General features: G+C 41.6%; 1 protein-coding gene across 8 annotated transcripts in view; it reads right to left on the reverse strand.

Moving 5' to 3' along the window:
• Nucleotides 1–462: 462 nt before the first annotated feature.
• Nucleotides 463–18,522, reverse strand: part of tmem131l (transmembrane 131 like) — a 29,549-nt gene continuing 11,489 nt past the window's right edge. Inside the window, exons 4-34 of one of the 8 annotated variants that reach the window (XM_084566489.1) lie at nucleotides 16,772–16,843; nucleotides 14,219–14,342; nucleotides 14,014–14,130; nucleotides 12,818–12,922; nucleotides 11,747–11,824; nucleotides 10,350–10,503; nucleotides 9,606–9,664; nucleotides 9,416–9,521; nucleotides 9,201–9,303; nucleotides 8,860–9,004; nucleotides 8,525–8,698; nucleotides 8,362–8,428; nucleotides 8,139–8,262; nucleotides 7,964–8,033; nucleotides 7,644–7,753; nucleotides 7,464–7,533; nucleotides 7,210–7,340; nucleotides 6,939–7,081; nucleotides 6,652–6,838; nucleotides 6,285–6,470; nucleotides 6,038–6,187; nucleotides 5,408–5,948; nucleotides 4,919–5,031; nucleotides 4,636–4,799; nucleotides 4,273–4,479; nucleotides 4,021–4,099; nucleotides 3,604–3,710; nucleotides 3,372–3,504; nucleotides 3,007–3,077; nucleotides 2,694–2,827; nucleotides 463–1,035 (exon numbers count right to left, since the gene is read on the reverse strand). In XM_084566489.1, coding sequence (XP_084422615.1) covers nucleotides 724–1,035; nucleotides 2,694–2,827; nucleotides 3,007–3,077; nucleotides 3,372–3,504; nucleotides 3,604–3,710; nucleotides 4,021–4,099; nucleotides 4,273–4,479; nucleotides 4,636–4,799; nucleotides 4,919–5,031; nucleotides 5,408–5,948; nucleotides 6,038–6,187; nucleotides 6,285–6,470; nucleotides 6,652–6,838; nucleotides 6,939–7,081; nucleotides 7,210–7,340; nucleotides 7,464–7,533; nucleotides 7,644–7,753; nucleotides 7,964–8,033; nucleotides 8,139–8,262; nucleotides 8,362–8,428; nucleotides 8,525–8,698; nucleotides 8,860–9,004; nucleotides 9,201–9,303; nucleotides 9,416–9,521; nucleotides 9,606–9,664; nucleotides 10,350–10,503; nucleotides 11,747–11,824; nucleotides 12,818–12,922; nucleotides 14,014–14,130; nucleotides 14,219–14,342; nucleotides 16,772–16,843 — 4,336 coding nt within the window. In that variant the 3' untranslated portion in view covers nucleotides 463–723. Of the gene's footprint in view, nucleotides 1,036–2,693; nucleotides 2,828–3,006; nucleotides 3,078–3,371; nucleotides 3,505–3,603; nucleotides 3,711–4,020; nucleotides 4,100–4,272; nucleotides 4,480–4,635; nucleotides 4,800–4,918; nucleotides 5,032–5,407; nucleotides 5,949–6,037; nucleotides 6,188–6,284; nucleotides 6,471–6,651; nucleotides 6,839–6,938; nucleotides 7,082–7,209; nucleotides 7,344–7,463; nucleotides 7,534–7,643; nucleotides 7,754–7,963; nucleotides 8,034–8,138; nucleotides 8,263–8,361; nucleotides 8,432–8,524; nucleotides 8,699–8,859; nucleotides 9,005–9,200; nucleotides 9,304–9,415; nucleotides 9,522–9,605; nucleotides 9,665–10,349; nucleotides 10,504–11,746; nucleotides 11,825–12,817; nucleotides 12,923–14,013; nucleotides 14,131–14,218; nucleotides 14,343–16,771; nucleotides 16,847–18,522 lie in introns of all 8 variants that reach the window. The other 7 variants (XM_084566487.1, XM_084566488.1, XM_084566485.1 and 4 more) reach the window with 7 other exon arrangements.

An 18,522-nucleotide genomic window follows, 5' to 3' on the forward strand; every position in this document is an offset into this window, starting at 1 on the left:
TGTTTTGCAGATTAGTCTCCAGAGGACTGATTCCTTTTAATATTTGTGTCCGTCTCATGTCCTGTTGAAAAGCATGATCTTAACTCTGTAGTAGCCTTCGTTAAATGAACATGATTTATGTGTGTTCAGTGTCCAGTAAGAGATTATATATAGGAGTGGCTAAACTAAAATATCTCACATATTTCTGCAGCATAACATTTTACCATTATCTAACCATCCTGTGTTATTATCATACGGTGCTTCTCTGTTATTTCATGTGGTTTGTTTTAATCCTGACAAAGTGTGTGTGTGTGTAGGTTGGGAGCTGTGTTTGGTGGTTGGACTCTGACGAGCGACTCCAATCATCAAACTTCAGAGTGAAGCCCAGAAAGGCTGACAAGTGCATAAAACATAATAATAATTAAAAAAAGATATTAACAACTGAAAACCTGAAGTATGTAATTAAAAAGAAGACTGATGTCATTCAAGTACAAAACCTTTTTTTTTTTTAATTTTCTATGATCAAAACTGCAAAACATCTAGAAAAATATACAACAAATGCTGAACCTTTCACAACATTTAACATCTGAAAATGGGAACATAAAAGAAAAATTCACATTTTCCCCATTAATGATAAAAGAACATTCATTTTTATTTCCTTTCTTTTACATATCAATGTTTTATATGTTTGCAATTATTGTTAAGGTCTGCCGTTTTCCTTTTTTTTGTTTTTATTTCTGTATCTTAAACATCTCCACAGTAGCCCGAGTCGTTGGAGAGCTGGGAGTTGGAGCTGCGGTTGGACGAAGAGTTCCATATGTCCAGGTTCATGTGGGGGCCGAAGGGGTTGAAGCTGGAGTACTGGATCGGGCCGCAGGTCCCCCCCGGCTCCCGGCTGTAGGGGGAGCGAGGAGGGGTGATGGGGGTGATGGGTGCGATGGGGGACACGGGCGACATTGGGGCTGATCGCTCATGTTGGAAGTTGCTCTGTGGTGTCCAGATGGAGCCAAACAGGCTGGACATGGGGGACAGGCTGCGGGTACCCGAGAAGTATGGCTGTGGAGGATGAAAGGGGGAGAAAAACATCAGCTCAGGAACTGCTGCACAAAGACGTCTAAAGAAGATGTACACGTTATCTAACTGTACCTGTCACTGTGCTCTCCGCTACCATCTGTTCCCTGCAGTGACGACCTGCTCGTCGTTTCCCAGCTTTATAATCATGTCTCTCCTCCTCAGTTACAATAAAATGACCTTTCCGCTCTAATAATGACAGCAAACTTCCTCTCATCCTCAGGAAAACATTCCTCTCTTTGAATACTGTAGTGACTTGCAGTTGAGACGCAAGTACTTCAGCTTTATTGTTGTACATCAGGACACTTTCTCTCTCTCTTTCCCTATCCTTGTTTCCACACTGCCACACACATGAAAGGCAAAAATACACCAAAATTGTTTATTTTTCCAAAATATGTAAAACAAATCCTGCTGTTGTCGGGAAACTAGACACGTGCAGTGACCGGTACCATTTATATAATTAAATTACACCACTGGCATGTGATGAAGAGCGCTGGAGCGGTAAATGCAAAAAGCAGAAGCCACTAAACAAATTAAGACGGGAGCTCAATGCCTGACCACACACCTGCACTACCTGAAAGATTTAACCTACTTTTAAAACAGGATGTTTTTCTTCCTTATATCTGTACGAACCAACAACTTCCTCTAAAAATGTACTGAGGTCAGAACAAAGGAGTCAGTGAAGCTACTCTTTTGACACCAAATCTATGTGTTAACACGCACCTTACGGTTATTTGAGTGTTGAAGTTGGCATGTATCAGATTAAAGAGTATTGTAATGCAGCAATCTGCCCACCGCTGCCGTGTGTTCACGACGTTATTGTTTGGAGCAGCTAGTATTTACAGAAGTCTTTCAACGGCCCTGATGTGGGAAGGTTTAGTGTTATTATTTTATAGTTAGCTTATGTTTATCACTTTTTTGATTACAAAAGGGAAACTGTGCAGTTCCTGTGAAAAAAAAAAAAAACTACACTGCTCTCTCGGGCTGGGATTAATAAAAGTGAATCTTGATTTGAACGATCCGATATCATTTTTAAATACGTGCCGTTTCCTCTCATTACAAAGCTCTCACCGGTCTTGAACCACAAATCTTGCCAGACCGTGCAACAAGATTAGTCCCCAGGTGAGGGAGATCACATGACAGAAGTTACAACTCTCAGAGCAACGTCAGGTCTGAAAGCTGAGTGGATTCATTAAGTATGAGAGCAAAGTCATACGCACGAGGAAATAAAATATTGGAGAAATACCACAAATCCCTGAAACCGATGACAGCATTAGTTTAAAGAAAAGGTAAAATTGTTTTAAAACTGAAATATCCTCAAACGCACTGACATTTAATTGAATCTGGACCTTGTGAAATGGATTCAGGAGATCTGTAGCGATACCCAGCCGGCCCTATTTACATGTGTCGAGTGTTTATAAAAGTTGTTAAGAGCCAGTATATATAAGTTGCTAGGTCATACATATTTGGTATCAGTGTGTGGTTTCATTATAGACACCTTTAACAAACGAAGATTGACTAACTGACCAAAATAATGATTATCTGCTCTGAATTTACTCTATTCATCTGACTGCAGAAGCATCACAGTCAGATCACACTCGGTGTTGTTCAAACCGTCTGAGTTTAGTATTACGAAGCGTCACCTTGCTGCCCACACAGGCTGCTGTGTCCCAGGTTGAGGGCGATTCCTGAGGCTGCTCCTCACTCCAGCTGACCTGATTGCCGTGCGTGTTCTGGCCCTCTGGACCGGGAAAAGCACTCGGGAACGTGCCGTTACCTTCGAAGCGAGAGCAACAAACGAATGATGAGAACTGGCTGGAACCCACAGAAACCTAATGGATGAAGTCTACTGAAGCTTCGCAGTATTTAATTTCTTCATTTGAATGAAATTTGGACCTTACACAGCACGCAAAATGAATGTACAAGTGGAGCTTATCATGAGGGTTAAGCCTGTACCTATGTAGTTGCTTTCCTCACAGTAGGCGTAGGGACTGTTGCAATGGCTGTTGGCACTATTCCAAGTAAACCTGCAGGAGACAAGGAAACATTTGCGTAGTTTTAAAAGCAACAGATAAAACTGTAACGCTAATCAACCGGAACACAAACACACACTGCTGCAGCACCAGAAAAAATATTATTACAACTAGATAACTGTATCAGGAGACGTGTCATGTGCTTACTAATCAGCGGTTAGAGATGCTGTTCATGATGACTGCTTTATAGACAACAGGCTGATTTATGTTCTGTGCTGTCTTCATCGCTTTGTTCGGTGCAAGGTTTATGATCTCTTTAGAATTACAAAGACCTTTTTTAACACTTACCCATTGTATGGGCCTGGATTTGCTGGTTGAGGTACGTAGGGAAGAGCTTCGGTGGCGTTGTATCTGAACTCATTGGTGAGTGGGATGGATGGAGCTGACCACGTCTCCTCGGGCAGATACTGACTTGTCAGGTCTGTGTGGTAACATGACAACGACATTAAAACCACCACCACTCCCTTTTTAAAGTTTACTTTTGCTTTCAAATCAAGTGTGTATTTATAAATGTTTTTACCCATGTTCCTTTCCGTTCCTGCAGCAACAGCAGCAAAACTCGGAGTGAAGCTGGATGCAGGAGTTTCTGGGCTTTGGCACGTGTCTTTACGATACAAGCTGTTCATGCTAAACAGAGGAAAGGCAATAGTTAAAAAAACAACTGTGTTTTCTAGGAACATGAATAATAAAAACAGTTACACATATGTACATAATTTAAATAACATATTATTTAACGTAAAAAGAGTTCACTAAAGGTCTGCAACTCCACTTCCATGTATCTGATTATGTAAATACGTTAATTTGCACATTGACGTTCATCCCCAGATACAATTTCTGTTCATGTGTTTTGCATCTTTGATAAATTGCGTCATGCACATATCATTGTGAAAATCAGCAGTTCTTGTATTTAGCAGAGGGTGTTTGTGTGCAAAAGTACCTCAGAGACTTGCAGTGTGTATTCATGGTCTGGTAGCAGTCTCTCTCTGCTGGGTAGACAGTGTACTGCATGGAGTCCCCTGGAAAAACCAACAAGGCTTATGTCAGAATGTGGCAGCTGTTTTCCACAGTTACTAACTACACTTGAGTGTAGGAAAACTCTGAAACTTGATTCATAGAAACTTGTTATTAACCTAAAGAAAGACGTACTGCAGTACTAAAATCAGAATTAAGTTTTCCAAGCACTCCATACTTTTTCTAGATGAGGTAGTGCAGGGGTGCGTTCGGGCATTGAGGTCCTTGTCTCCTTCCATGCTGCTGGTGCTGCTCCAGCTGCCCCAGCTCCCTCTGCTGGCCCTCACACTACCCGACGAGCTGCCAGAGTCTGAGCCTGACTCACACACTCCGCCTACACGCCGCTCTGTGGCACACTTTCTCCGAGGGCGAGCAGGACACACACCTACCAGAACAGACACAGAAATCAAGCGTTCTTACCGACGTACCACGTTTTATTACTGTTAAAACAAAGAACTGCAGCAGTACAAAGAGAGGGCATATTAACAAGTTATGGTTGAGTTACAGACGCTGTAGTTAACTGCGTAAGGAGGAGACCCACCATTCTGTTTAAGGGGGCTGTCGGCACTCTGTCCAGGTTTTGGCACCTCTGATTTGGAGCCACTGAAGCAGTGGTTCCTGCCGAGGGCTCCACTCATGTTGGGGTCCCCGGTTTTCCAATCACTTTCTTTCTCCGTCATCACTAGCACATTGTGCTCAGGAGCACTATAGTAGCAATCAGACAGAAAGACTCTTAACACAAGTTATTTTATTATGTGGTGACTTGAAACGCTGTCATATCTGAGCAGTCATTTTAAAAATAAGTGTATGTGTACAAATAGTACCTGGCGACATTCTCTGTCTTCCTGCGACTCCTCCGTCCCTTATTGTTCCCTGCTGAAATGCCAGTCTCTGCGCTCGGTGCTTTCTTTTTCTGTTTTTTGGCTTCTTCTTTCAGCTGGAGAGGAAAAAAACATAGATGATGATCAAGGTTAATACACAGTTAGAGATTTTTTTTTAAACCCAAATAAAGTCAGTTAAGATTGATTTCAAAGTTTGGAAGTGTTTAGGACAAAAAAAACTAAACATACTTTTTGTTCTTTTGGTAAAGATTGTACTGTATATTTAGAGGATATTCACATTACCAGAGTCAGTTGCCTTCAACATGTTTGCATTGTAATTCTAAAATTTCTTACATCTTGTATAAATACCCAATATTATAATATAAAAACTTAAATCAAGCAAAGCTGTAATAACTCTGGCAATGTTTCCACGTCTGAATCAATCTGCAAAGTATTTGAATACTAGGATTAATTGAACACATTAATCCTTACCTCCAGTTCAGAGCTGTCCCTTTTCTCAGAGTCCATCTTCTCTGCATAGTGCTCTGTGCAGCTCTTCTCTACAGGACTACACACTAGTAGACCCGGTCTAGGTCCTGGAACCAACGTGACATCCTCTGGGAAAGCAGCAGGTATTTCCATGGGAAACATAACTGCTGCTGGCACTCCATCTTCAATAGTGCTCTGGACGTCTTCTTGATAGTCCATGGGTGCCTTTTTATCCAGCTCACTGATGAAAGCTGGTTGGTTGTTGTTGCAGACATCAGGGTCTGGCATCGGGTCTGGTGTCAGGTCTCCAGGCTCTTCATCCATTGGCACAGCCGCAGCTGTGGATGAGCTGGGCTTATACTTGATGTAATAGAGTGAAACTTTGGGTTTCTTCTGTTGTTGGGATGGGGTGGTGGAGGAGCCTTTCTTTGAGGTTTGAGGACGAGAGGCGGGGATATTGGCCAAAGCTGGAGACCCACGCCCCTTACCTTTATCTGATGTGTGACAGGTGTCCACATAGGTCTTACAACTGCCTTTGGTTTTACTGCAACAACAGACCCAGAAATGTTATTTGAATCCACGTGCTATGTCTATGAATTGTGAATAAAATGCAAGAGAAAACAGTGGACATACTTTACTCCATTGGGTGTGATATTATTGACTGGGCCGTTGTCCCGTGACATGACAGAGTTGTGGTTGCTCCTGATGCCAGGTGCTGAGAAATCACTGAGGATGTACTGCGCTTGATGGAAGGCCATCAGACATACACCAAATAAGGAGAAGCTGCAACAGAGATAAAGCGTCATAGGATATCCACACTCAACAAATATTTACCGAACCCTCTACTTCTTCTAGCCGCCAGAAAATTTAAGTTACTAACCATGTAAAGATGAGGGTGATCACCCAGAAACTTTCCTCCCAGCTGGGGCCAGGGACCACCTGGGCACAGAGAGGCAACATGTGGTGGGGCAATGTCACGTTGAGGGTAAAGGGGAAAGAGGTTCCACGTGATGTCACCAGGGTGAGGTCCCGAATCACCCAGGATGAAGTGAAGTCTGGAGTGAACCTGAGAACACAGACGGTCAACGTCAGAGAGAGGGAAATGCAAATGAACAAAATGAAAGGCGGAAAGATGTAAAAGAGGGAAAGATATGGGTACTGTTTGCAGATGAGTAACCCAGATATTGGAAAGTCAGTGACATAGACAACATTAAGGGGATTAAAGGGACACTTGAGAAAACACTTACGCGATGGTGATCTCAGAGGACGTGTTATGGTCGAGGCTGAAGGAATGACACTGCAGCACCTCGAAGCCAAATCCCTGACACTTATAACCATTTATATTCATCGACATGACCGTCAGAGGAAGCTCTCCTGCATTCTCCACCTTAAAACTCTTTCTGATGGCGAATAGCGGCTTATTGGTGCGCAGACCTGTGAATAACAAACAGTCATATTACTCATTTCTGTCTTCAATAAGGGGAATATCACCTAACAGTCACATATTTATATCAAGTTTATACGTCAAGCGTACCATCACGACACTCCATTAGAGTTGACTGAGGAACGTTGAAGCGTAGAGAGGCTCCGGGGCCAGGCAGTTTGCCTCCAACTCTTAGCAGCTCTTTGGCCCCGTGGCCCTGTACAGTCACCATGTCAAACACTGTCAGGTTGTTCCTGAAAAACAATAAAGAGCAAAAACTAAGGCCTTGGCACACACCTTAAAGAAGAGAGATATGAACCAACGTGACAGTGAATACACACGAAGATATGAAAAAGCACGCAACACTAGCAAGAATCAATACCTGATAATAAGAACGGTAGTGGTGGGTTTGTGTTCGGAGGGAGTGAAGACCACAGCAACCTCTCTGGACTCCCAGGGCTGCAGCAACAGACGGACGACACCCTCTCCTCTTATATGCCTCATACTCTCACCCTGCTGCACAGAAACACACAGGAAGAGGAGAAACGGCTTTTAAGTTAAGGCAAAATGTAATATATACATAAAGAGTGACACAATTTTGTTTTCAGGGTTTTTTTCAGGTGTTTTTAGATTTACCTTGGGGAGAGAAACCAGTAGAGAGAACTCTGTTGTACTGATGTTGACAGAGAGAGGGCTGATATTAAACCTGTCATTAAAAAAAAACCATACAAATCACATTTATAAATCTACCAGAAGCACGTGTAGTGTAATTGATGATTCATTCTCTAAGATATAAACAATTTCTTGACAGTTTACCATTTGGTGAGGAGGTCCAGAGCCTCTAGCGGGGCAGGGTACATGGAGAGGATTCGTATCTCTAAAGAGACCACTGAAGATGAAGGATTCTTCAGCATGAGGATCTTCACCTAGGATGGAATCAAAACAATGTTTTTCTGTTAGATAAAATGTCACAGTGGGCGCTGGCAGTTTGCTTTCTAGTATGTAATGAATACGGGCTTAAAGGGGGAGACTATTTATTTCTTTCACATCCCAATTAGAAGAATGGTGTTGGAATTATAACCATTTTATACAAATTACATTGTTTTCAGGAGGTAAAATCATTAAAAACAGCCCACCTTGCTCTCATTGACAGGTGTGGCACCAAAGTCCAGAGGAGATGATGCCTCCACAGGGAGTCTGGGCCACCTGAGAATACCAAACTTGATTAATATTATGATTATGCGAAATAATGATGGAATGAATTGCAGAAAAAGGGAATTGAAATGTGTGTGTGCTGCGTCTGAGAATGACCTGCAAGGTAACTTGTCAGTGTGACTCTGCCATCGAGAGCAGAGCTCAGCTGCCAGTTTACTGTCCACGGCCCAGGACGACGGGAAAAAGTCTGGGAGGAGAGATCGCTGCCACTCTGAACGGCCTATTAGAACATTACAAGAAAAAAAATCAGCAATTAATATACAATAAAAAAAAATCTGATTTTAATTTTTCCTCTGGATTATGAGGTGCCAAATTTCACCTGTTTCAGATAATCTAAGAGGGCAGGGACGTTCACACTCTTGTTCAGCCTCAAACACCACTTCCTCCTGCTGGCAGACACATTGTCAATTAGCACGTTTGATTTTCTACACCGATACCCAGTCCAACACAATACTAACGAACCGTTTGCTCTGGTATTTTACCTTGGAAGTGGAAGAAGACTGGAAGTAGAGTGGAATGTGCAGGGGTGTGCCCAGGCTGGTATCCAGACTCAGGGTGGACATGTGGTTGATGGGCAGGGCCCTCGAGAGCAGCTGGAGGGACAGGATAGGCCAGCAGCCCTGAGGAACTGTCAGAGGACTGCTGAAGTTCATCACCTGACAGACAGGGGGCAGCAGAGATAATCTGTCAAATCTTGTCCTCAACTTGGAATACCATTTGACAAATGAATGAAGCGTTTTAGGTCAGAGTCTATAAGACATAAACTAATAAAAGGTTTTCTGACGATCATTTATTATCATCACATCATGTAGTATACCTTCATTACTCCCTGCAGCTTCTCTGAGAGGCTGGCGTTCAACATGGTGAGGGAATGAGGGAAGGGGTTCGTGAGCCACAGGTCCACCTGGTTGGCGTTGCTTTGTTTCACCTGAAACAGGCTGAACAAATCCCCAACACTCCATCTGTATAAAGCAATAAGAAAATTACATTATTGGACAACTTGATGGATGTAATTTACAATATTTCAAGTGCTGTGTAGTTCCTTTGTAATTTTCATCAGAACACAGACATTATTAAGTGCTGGTCCATATTTAAAAATGCAGTTTTCCAAAACCTGTTTGGCTACGAGTGTGAAAACACGAAATTCCTGAGTGTTACCCGTGTGTGATATGTAGTCCAGGAAAGTTATAGGTTGTCCTGTTTCCCATGATTTTTAAACTGATATGACTTATGCATTTCCGTCCATGGCCTGGCAATGAACCTGATATAAGAAAGAAAAAAGAGATTAATCAGATTCAAGACACTGAAATGCAATTTCACTCAGAAATGATATGAGCTGAAAAGAAATTCTTTGAACTTATATGAGTCTTCACCTCTGCATGCCATGTTAGCTACTTCAGTGAAGTTTTTTGCTTCTGGCCTCAGAAGAACTTGATTAAAGTCCAGGCTGGCCTCCACTTTTGATAGCACCTGCATGTCCTGGGGCACATAAAACACATCGTCAGAGCCAGAATAATTCTACGTCTACTTCCGTGATAAAGACAAAGAAAGAGAAACTCATACCTTTACGTAGAGCTTCTTCCCTCCAGAATTTAACATATAAACTCCTATTTTTGGATCCCCTGTTAAAAGATGTTCGAACAGATTTATTTGCAATCCAGCTTATGCCAACATCTACATTTTCTGCTACACAGAGAACATGACAGCTTGAGGAAAGCTATGATGTCTGGTTAAAAAAAACAGAGAGTAACACAAGTCACAGTTCAGCATTCTGGTGAAAGAAATCGTCTAACACTGCATGCTGAAACCGTGACGATATGCTTTTAGAAACCACTTTGGCAAAAATGTGTCAAACTATTCACAGCCACTGAACACAGATGAAAATGCTGTGTAGACAACTGTGGCTAATTAAATTTGATCTCTAGCCCCCGTGTTATTCTTTAGTGAATTGGAATGAGATGTCTGATGTCCACTCTTATTTTCAAAATAGCAATGTTATCATCTCATTTTTTAAATGTTTTCCACAGAGTCAAAAGAAAACATCCGTAGGAAATGCACTTCTGTAAGTCTACATGTTGCGTCAAAATGTCATTTCATAGTTTTCACAGCGCTACCACAAGCTTGAGAGAAAGAAAAAGTATTTAAGGAGGCAATTCAGATGGAGGCTGACAAACCAGAAGTACTTGTCTACATGTTTCTCTCTCCAAACTGAATAAATATTTATGAATGACACGCCAGACAGGCTCAAGCTGCATGCGTACTACAGTGACACAGTGAAGCTGCCTCCAGACACTCGTAGACACTCACCTAATGCAGCCTGTCCGGCGGTAGGGGCGACCAGCAGGACCAAAATGTGCTCAATGACGTACGGCTTGAGCTTGTCCAGGTCAGTGGGCTGGTCACCGCGGGCAGACAGATTAATCTGCAGACTGAGGCGCTCCTCACTCTGGAGGCAGGACCCCTGGGAAACGACAGGAAGGGCATACCAGTCATGCACCGAGCAAAAGGAAAAGAGGAGTAGCGTGAGAACAATAAGGAACAAATAAATAATAGGAATAAAGATTAAAGTGTAGAAGACAAATGAAAAAGGGTAATCTGGATGCTAAAAAGACAGATGTGATTTTACATTTTAACAAGTGGTACAAGAGAACCCAGGGCCATACTGCACATTAACGGATGGGAAGAAGTGGGCAAGAATACTACTACTACTACCCCACCTTCTCTCTTTCACCTCCACCATTGAACGAAAACCTCAAAGCTGACATATCTGTACAGGGAGAGTGAAGATCTCACTCTGCCTCAGTGGGTGAATCACCACTTAACAACTTGTAGACAGATGCCCTGGCTTGGTGCCACAGGGGGCTCAAGGCCTTCAATAGCAAACCTAATCCCTTGAAACCAAGGCTACTGCTGACTTCCTGTTAGGCAAGTTTAATCTGGGCAGAATCGACACTGACCAAAGGCCATTTGTCAGTTGTTCTGGTTAAGACTTGAGAAAGAGCGAAGGGGCAGGTGCTGATCTTGGATATCAGCCTAAGGTCACAGCTGGGACACTCATGCAACAGAAGGAGAAGATGATGTCATTTTGTATAATTATGAGAGTATAGTTAGGTTGTCCGCTGCCGTCTCTCGACTTTATGTGTATTGTGCCACATGAGCACTGGAAGGCCCATGTCAATTACAGAGTCTCTTGAGAAAGCAATTAAAAGTCTGGCAAGAGATCGCACCCTCCTCAGGGGTTCTGGAGAAAACAGAAGGCGCTCAGATGACGAGGCCGGCTGTCTGAGGAAGTTTTAGACTAGCTGGCCTTCTGCTCAAGAGGAGTGGGCATGATGAAAGCATGGGCTCGGCTTCGTTCTGCAAAGAGGATACTAAAAACGGTGAATGATCGCACATAAAAAGTATGCACTGAACTGCTTATTTATTCTATTCCTCCCATGCATTCTTGCTTTTGACTACCTGCACATTAACCATTTATATCCACAAGTGTGATACAGAGAAATGTATGAATTTCAGGGTGTTAAACACTATTTTGAATCATAAGAAAGAAGATGATAATTTCTCTCTCCTCAAACAACCTGGGAACTTTATACAGGGACTTGAATACAGGCCAGTGCATCCTTTGTACGGGTAAAAAGGTAGCTGGTCAGAACAAAATGCCAATGGAAAGGTCTGAAAACGAACGAACAGATGAGAAGAAGTACCTGAGGATTGTTCAGCACACTCTTCGGTAAGCTGCACTCCAGGACTAGACCCAGTATAGTGATGTTAGAGGCATCTTCCTGCAGGAACAAAAGCAATCACGGGTTCATATATTTTCTTTTCGACTGGCTTTTCACTGCAGCCTGACGTGACTGAAGTCTACTGGTGCTACAGGGCAATTCAGCACTTCAGTAGGGCGGTTTTTCACCTTGTGAACAACTAGATAAGAAATGCTGCTGTTAAGGATTTAAACCATGATGTGTAGCTTGGAAACAAGCTCAGTCCCTGCAATATTGACTGAAATGGGACGGTAACAAAAAAACATTTTTTTTTATGCCTTGTTGTTAAAATCCATCTAAAATCTATTGACAATGAATTACAATGAATAAATGTAGGAATTAAACGTAGCATGCAATATTAAGCAGAAATGGAAAATACAAAAACAGTATATTGTGTATTTGGAGAATTGGAACTTTGACTAGAAGAAACTGAGGAAGTTACAGACAGACAATGTTTCGTTAACTTCATGTGGAAATATCGGGAGCTTTCTGAAATGAAATTACACGCGAGCTGCATTTAGCCACAGTCTGAGTGATTGTGAGAGCTCATTTCTCTCTCTGCACACGGCCAAGCTGACATTTTGCAACTGCCACCCCACTTCCTGTTGTGGAGGCGAGGACTCCTTTCAGAAGCTTCTAACACACACTTTCACTCCCTTGGTTTGTTTCAAAAACTATGCAGCAGTTTAGAAACGGTTTCAGTCCGTCACAGCTGTGAAAATGTGCACAAAGCGCTAACAATTGGTTATCTGTGATATACTGGCAAGAAACATTAACATTTTTAAGCAAGAAAATAGCAGCATCCTTAAGGCTGACGTGCACACACATTCAGTAATTTAATTACAGCAAGTGCACGTCCGGGTGTATAACAGAGCTCCTGTGTGTATGTATGCACCAGCCTGTTTATCAGACCCAGCAGGAAAAAGGAAATCAGCTGTTTCCAATGATGAGCTGTCTCTCACTAGTATGTGCGGCCTTCACAAACAAAGTACAAAGACATTTATAATAACGTACCTGAGTTTGGGTCAGCTTAATGCTCTGGATGTGAGGGAATATTAGCAGACTATCCCTTCTTTGGACAGATTTTAATGAACCCTGGTGGGCTCCAACACCAAATACCTGGAAAAGAAGCAGTTAAAAAGTTTGTGAAAAGATTCTCAACCACCACGTGCATTATATTAAGACCAGGCAGTCAACAAGCAGACAAAGAGGTACTGTCACCGAGTCTGAGCAGCTAATATTGTAGAAAATGTTGTGGAGTGATAAATAAGTGCAACCCAAAAGCAAGACAGCGAATATTTTAACACTATGAAGGATGTAGCATTTTAGTAGTAGTTAAAAGGATAGTAAGCCCATCTAAGCTTTACTTATTCACTTGATACATATAAGACAGATAAAGTGCTTCTATTGATGCTTGTTACTGGATTGTAGTGAGCTAAATGCATTTTTTTTTAACTGACATTTTTCATTTAATAGCATTAAAGCATGAAAAACTCCACATTTCACAGGTGAGGAATGAAAATCAAGTAAAAGTCTTGAAACACATGAGTGGGAGTGGCACCTGTGCACGGAAGTTCACGTAACAGTGTGTGTGTGTGTGTGTATGTATGTGTCTTTGCTTTCTGCTGACAAGCTACACCTCAGGAACACTGGTGCAGGTCTAACGTGTGAAATCCACAGCTTCCTCAAGCTTTCACAAAAACTAATCTGAATGCAACATACAACAAGCTTTTTGTCCAAGTGACCCAAAACGCTACGAAGCTTGACCTTGTAAGTCAGTGAAATAAGACTTATTTATTTGGCACTAATTGTATTGCACTGTATTTCAGCTTTAAATTAAAAGTAAATTATGGTAGACCATTTTTTTTTAGGGTAGACTATTTTATTTATTCTAGGGTATTTGTCTTACTAACTTCCTCACTGCCAGTTCAATAAAAAGTTATCCTATCCTTGAAACAAATATCCACCCTCAAACAACAAGCATTCTGACTTACTTCTGAGTTTCTGAGCGTGTGTATGTGGGATTAAAAGTGTAAACAAGCATTGTGGAAGTAGAAGAAGAAAGAAAATAACCTCTGGTCTGGTGCTATTTTAGATCCCAAACCAGCATGTTCTGTCTACTATCTGAAGATAAAAGCTGAGGAAGAAGAGGGACCTCATGCACCAACCCAAGAAAAGATAGAGTGCAACATGTATTCGTGTAAACTGACCTGGTATGATAGCAGCCCATGGGCCGATGTGTTTATAAATAATGTGTTTTCTACACTGCCCTCCTCAGACGGGAGGAAAATTAGTTTAAAAGATGCCTTCCCTCTGGGTGGGATCACCTGGGAGAGAAAGGGAACGGGACACACGATAAGTTATTTCCACAAAATTCACAATGGATTTGAATCCTTAACATCACTGGACACTTACTCTTCTGTGAAAGGAAGGTATGTAAAAATGTCTGCTGGATGTAAACATTGACAGCAGTGTCACAGGAACTTCCTGGCTGGGGTTGTGTATATATATGGTTTCAGCTCTTGGCAACCCCAGCGGCCTGTAAAGATAGACAGAAAATCATATTTCAACCATGGAGCTAGTTGAATAGGAAGCCTCCCCCCCCCTGCAATAAACTACTGAGTCACTAAACAGCCAGTGCTTTGCATTTTGTCAATATAAGGAAGCTATAAGAGGGAAAACATCTAACAGATGAGTAACAAGCATGAGCTTTTCATTTGTGATGAGAAAAAGCCACCAGTGTCAGAAGTAAAACCACATATACAAATGAGCTAATAAGGAAGGCAATGAAAAAGGCTTTTGGTTATATCAGCTGAAGATTAGCTCTTTGGGTTTGGCCATTTCTGTTATAATCTTACAGCAACACGTTGACAGACACTCAGCATGTTTTGCTTGACAACACTCAAATTAAGGCTATCAATGAATATTTCTTAGCCTGGCCTTCGCACAAGCACTTAAAGTTTATAACCTTACATCGTGAAGAACGCATGCTAGAGGTGGGATGTGAGGTGTTGGATAAATTAAGCTGAATACTGGATTAGAGGTAGTTCTATGCATGACTTAATATCATTCATCTGGATTTACAATGTAGGGAAGTAACAATAACAAGCTTCAGTAGAATAAAATGCATCCCAATAAGGAAGCCATGCAATAATACTACAACTTTAAAGTTATTTAGTGTTCAGTGTTAACATAAAAGATGCTTATTTATCTGTTTTCTGTTCTGTTTTGATGCAAATATCGGAAGACAGGACGATGTGGACTATAAACTTTCAAATCATTTTTAAAGACAACTGAACTTTTGCGGCGTATCTCTCTCTCTTCCCACATGTGTTTGTTTATCTGACGAGATTTTTTTAGCTCTGATATTTGATCCACTATAAATATGGTTAAGACTGGGCTGGCTGTATTCTGACCCTACACTGGTGTAGCGCTTAAACAGAGATGGAAGCAGTCGACGCCAAAGCAGACTTTGGTTGAGGGTGATGTAATTAGTGTGGAGTCAACAGTGATGTATGTACACTGGAGAGTGCTTCTCTCTGCATGGGAACACAACAGTAGCATTTTAACTAGTTTAAAGCCAACTGGGAGCAACAGTTATCATTATAATTTAAAACGTATTTAAAATTTAGCCGTTTAAGGGGTTTAGTCGAATAATAAAACAAATGTAACTTTTCCCTAAAAGGCTCGATGTCCGCAGCATATTCTCACCAGCTCTTCTCATTTGTGACATTTTGTCGGGCCTCAACTGAACCGTCTTTCACTTCCTGTTTGTCTGCGAGTGTGTCACTGCACTTTCATTTCAGGCGAATGAACTGCATGCTCAACAGAATTTAAATAAAACAAAGAGGCCGAATAGTTTTCGACTTCTTACTCGCAGCTTTGAACATGGTCAAATGTGCGGTGTTTTTGGTAAACTTGAACACAGAGTTTGTGCCTAATGCGCACAAACACGCTGCTGGAAGCGGACAGGCAAGACCTTCCTAACCACATCAAAATGCAGCTCACTGCTGATATTGTTCATCAAATCATCAATAAACATCAGCAACCCAGACAGCCAAGCACGCTGAGGCTGCACCAGATTATGTGCTGTGCTTCAGGTTATTTTCAGATCCCCGAGTCAGTTTAACTCTCCTTTGCTAGTTCTAACTTCCTGTCTTGTTTGTTCACAACTTTACTTTTTTTTTATGTTTTGTTTCAGGGTTATTGCTTAAATTGGTCCAAATGCTTTTCAAATACACTGCAACGTGAACTTACTCGAGTCTGATCTATGAGAATCAGTACTAGTGGAACTGAACAGTGTAATTAGGACCGTTCCCACAGTTCCCACATAAAAAGGAAAAAAAGGAAACCTCAAGCTGATGGTGTGGGATACACATTTTAAACTTAGGTACAAATTCCATGAAGCAATTACATTTCAGCCATCAAATATTTATCTACCAACACTGCTGGGATTGCGCTGCTTTCTGCATTCCAATGACATAAAAAAAAAAGGCAAAAATAAATGCTAGTTGTGAGTGTTTACTTTTAAAAGCGTTTACAGGCACTGCTATCCAGCCGTGGCATTTTGTCTGATAGCCTGTTTCTGTTTTGGAAGTATGGGGACAAACAGAGACGTTCTTAACCTTTTTGACTGGGGTCAACCCACACTAGTATGTGTCTAGAAGCTGGAAAATCAAACTTATTGCCATAATAGGACATCCCATCTAATCTTTAATGATGAATGGCCCCCTGCTTTATGAAATAGCCCTTTTCTGAAGTATTTATCATGACAGCAGCAGGTCATTCGGTATGAAGTCACCGTCTTATTATAACTTTACTTTCTGCATCTCTGAAAATTAAGAAATGGTGAAATGAAGTGTTTTTGGGTGTAAAGTTGAGGATTTTGTAAGTTTTGGTACAAAATGAATAACATCTATGCCCATTAAGACACGTCATACTGAAGCGGGAAGTGAGAGCAACGCTTACTGTGTTCCAAACTCCAACACTGGCGGCTGAAAATGCAAGGGCTTCCCATTCTCCCGTGTATATGGAGAAGAGCTGCTGAACAGAAGAACAACAACAAGAGGAAAAAACATTAGGTCAAACAACACAACTCATAAGTGATCGGTTTTAATAATAATCTAAATGACAGAAGAAGATAAATGTCATGTTTTACTGAACAGATCATGTGACAGTTCCCTAAAATAACTATTACTGAACCAGGCCACTTCACAAACCCCTCACTTCCCTGCCCAACAAAATGGCAAGGACAAAGCCTGCGCTGAAAAGAGATGACTATCGCACAAAGAGGGGATACAAGTCTGGAAATCAATTTGAATGGAGACTTTGCATATGAAAATCATTATCACACTGAAGGTTGGGGACATGGGAAGGAAAAACACTGAATTTGACACAATAAAAGTCAAGTTGCACACACCCCAACCACTCATTCAGGACCCGAGTTAAATCAATAAAGACTCTGTAATTCTTCCTGTTCTTTTGTAGACATAAACTAACATTAACCAAACCGAACGGACTGTTAAAATATCACGCTTCACACACATTACAGTACACATAAACCTGTGGATTGTATGAAGTCACAGTAACTCACTGTGAGCTGCACCGTGTTTTATAGGTGACATCCTGTGCTAATGAGCTCTGGGAATGAGCGGGGAAATAGCAGCAAATTTGTGCTTGTATGGGCATTTATGTCCGTGTTGGAAAACAAGACATGCTTGTTGACCAGAAGCAAACATGTGCAAGGGCAACAGATTAAGCATTCCTATACATACTGTAGATAAGCCGGACAAAAACAATTGCAGCTGATGATGAAGGTTTTCACTGCTGAAGCTCTATGAGAAGGAACAAAACTGAAGCGTGGGACTTGTGAGCAGAGACACCTGAAACACCATGACCATGAATAGATTTTTTTTTTCTTTTTTTTTTTAATGTTTACCGCACACGCCACAGTATGTCACAAATATGACATAGCATAACTTAGTTTGGTTCAAGCTCAGTGTCCAACAAAGACATCTTCCTAACACGCTACACTGCCAGAAAACGGCAAAATGCGACGCAGAATCATTCAAATGCAGCTAGTGTCAGTAAATCAATCTGTTGAACCCACAGTGAGGTTGTTAATTTTCAGTTCATGCAATAAATAGTGTTCCTTTAAGGACACTTCCTTAAAATGAGCACAGTCTGACTGGGTGATGTAAATTCTGTTTCAGAAATAAACAGGGAGTGGTTATTGTGGATTTCCTCAACTGACATCTTCTACTACAGCTACGACGAGTAACATGAGTTGGTGATTATTCCCATTAGAAACACTTCTGCATACCAGTCACCAATGACCATCTGCCACCACTGTTTGGCATGGCATTACGGGTTCCGCTATCACAGACGGCAAGCGCTGGTATAGGAAATGACTATGCTAACGCTGTGGCCATAGTGTGGTCTGAGACAGAGCTAGAGGTGGATGAAAGCAGCTGTATATGAGGGCTCCAATCTACACTGATCTAACTCAACAGTGCTAAAGCTTGTTACCAAGCCACATGCTTCTTTGTGCATGCACACGCCCGAGTTGGGCATCTGGTGACAGCCACTGCGTGACATGCAGGCTTGGTCTTGCAGACCTTGCATAATTTCATGCAACAACAAGTGTCGATAAGCGCTCAGATACCCTGACTTTATTTCAAATAACAGCCTCGCTCTGCAAATAAACGTTTAACATTTGC

This window comes from Chelon labrosus, assembly GCF_963514085.1.
Source record: "Chelon labrosus genome assembly, chromosome: 2".
NCBI classification, from domain to species: Eukaryota; Metazoa; Chordata; class Actinopteri; order Mugiliformes; family Mugilidae; genus Chelon; species Chelon labrosus.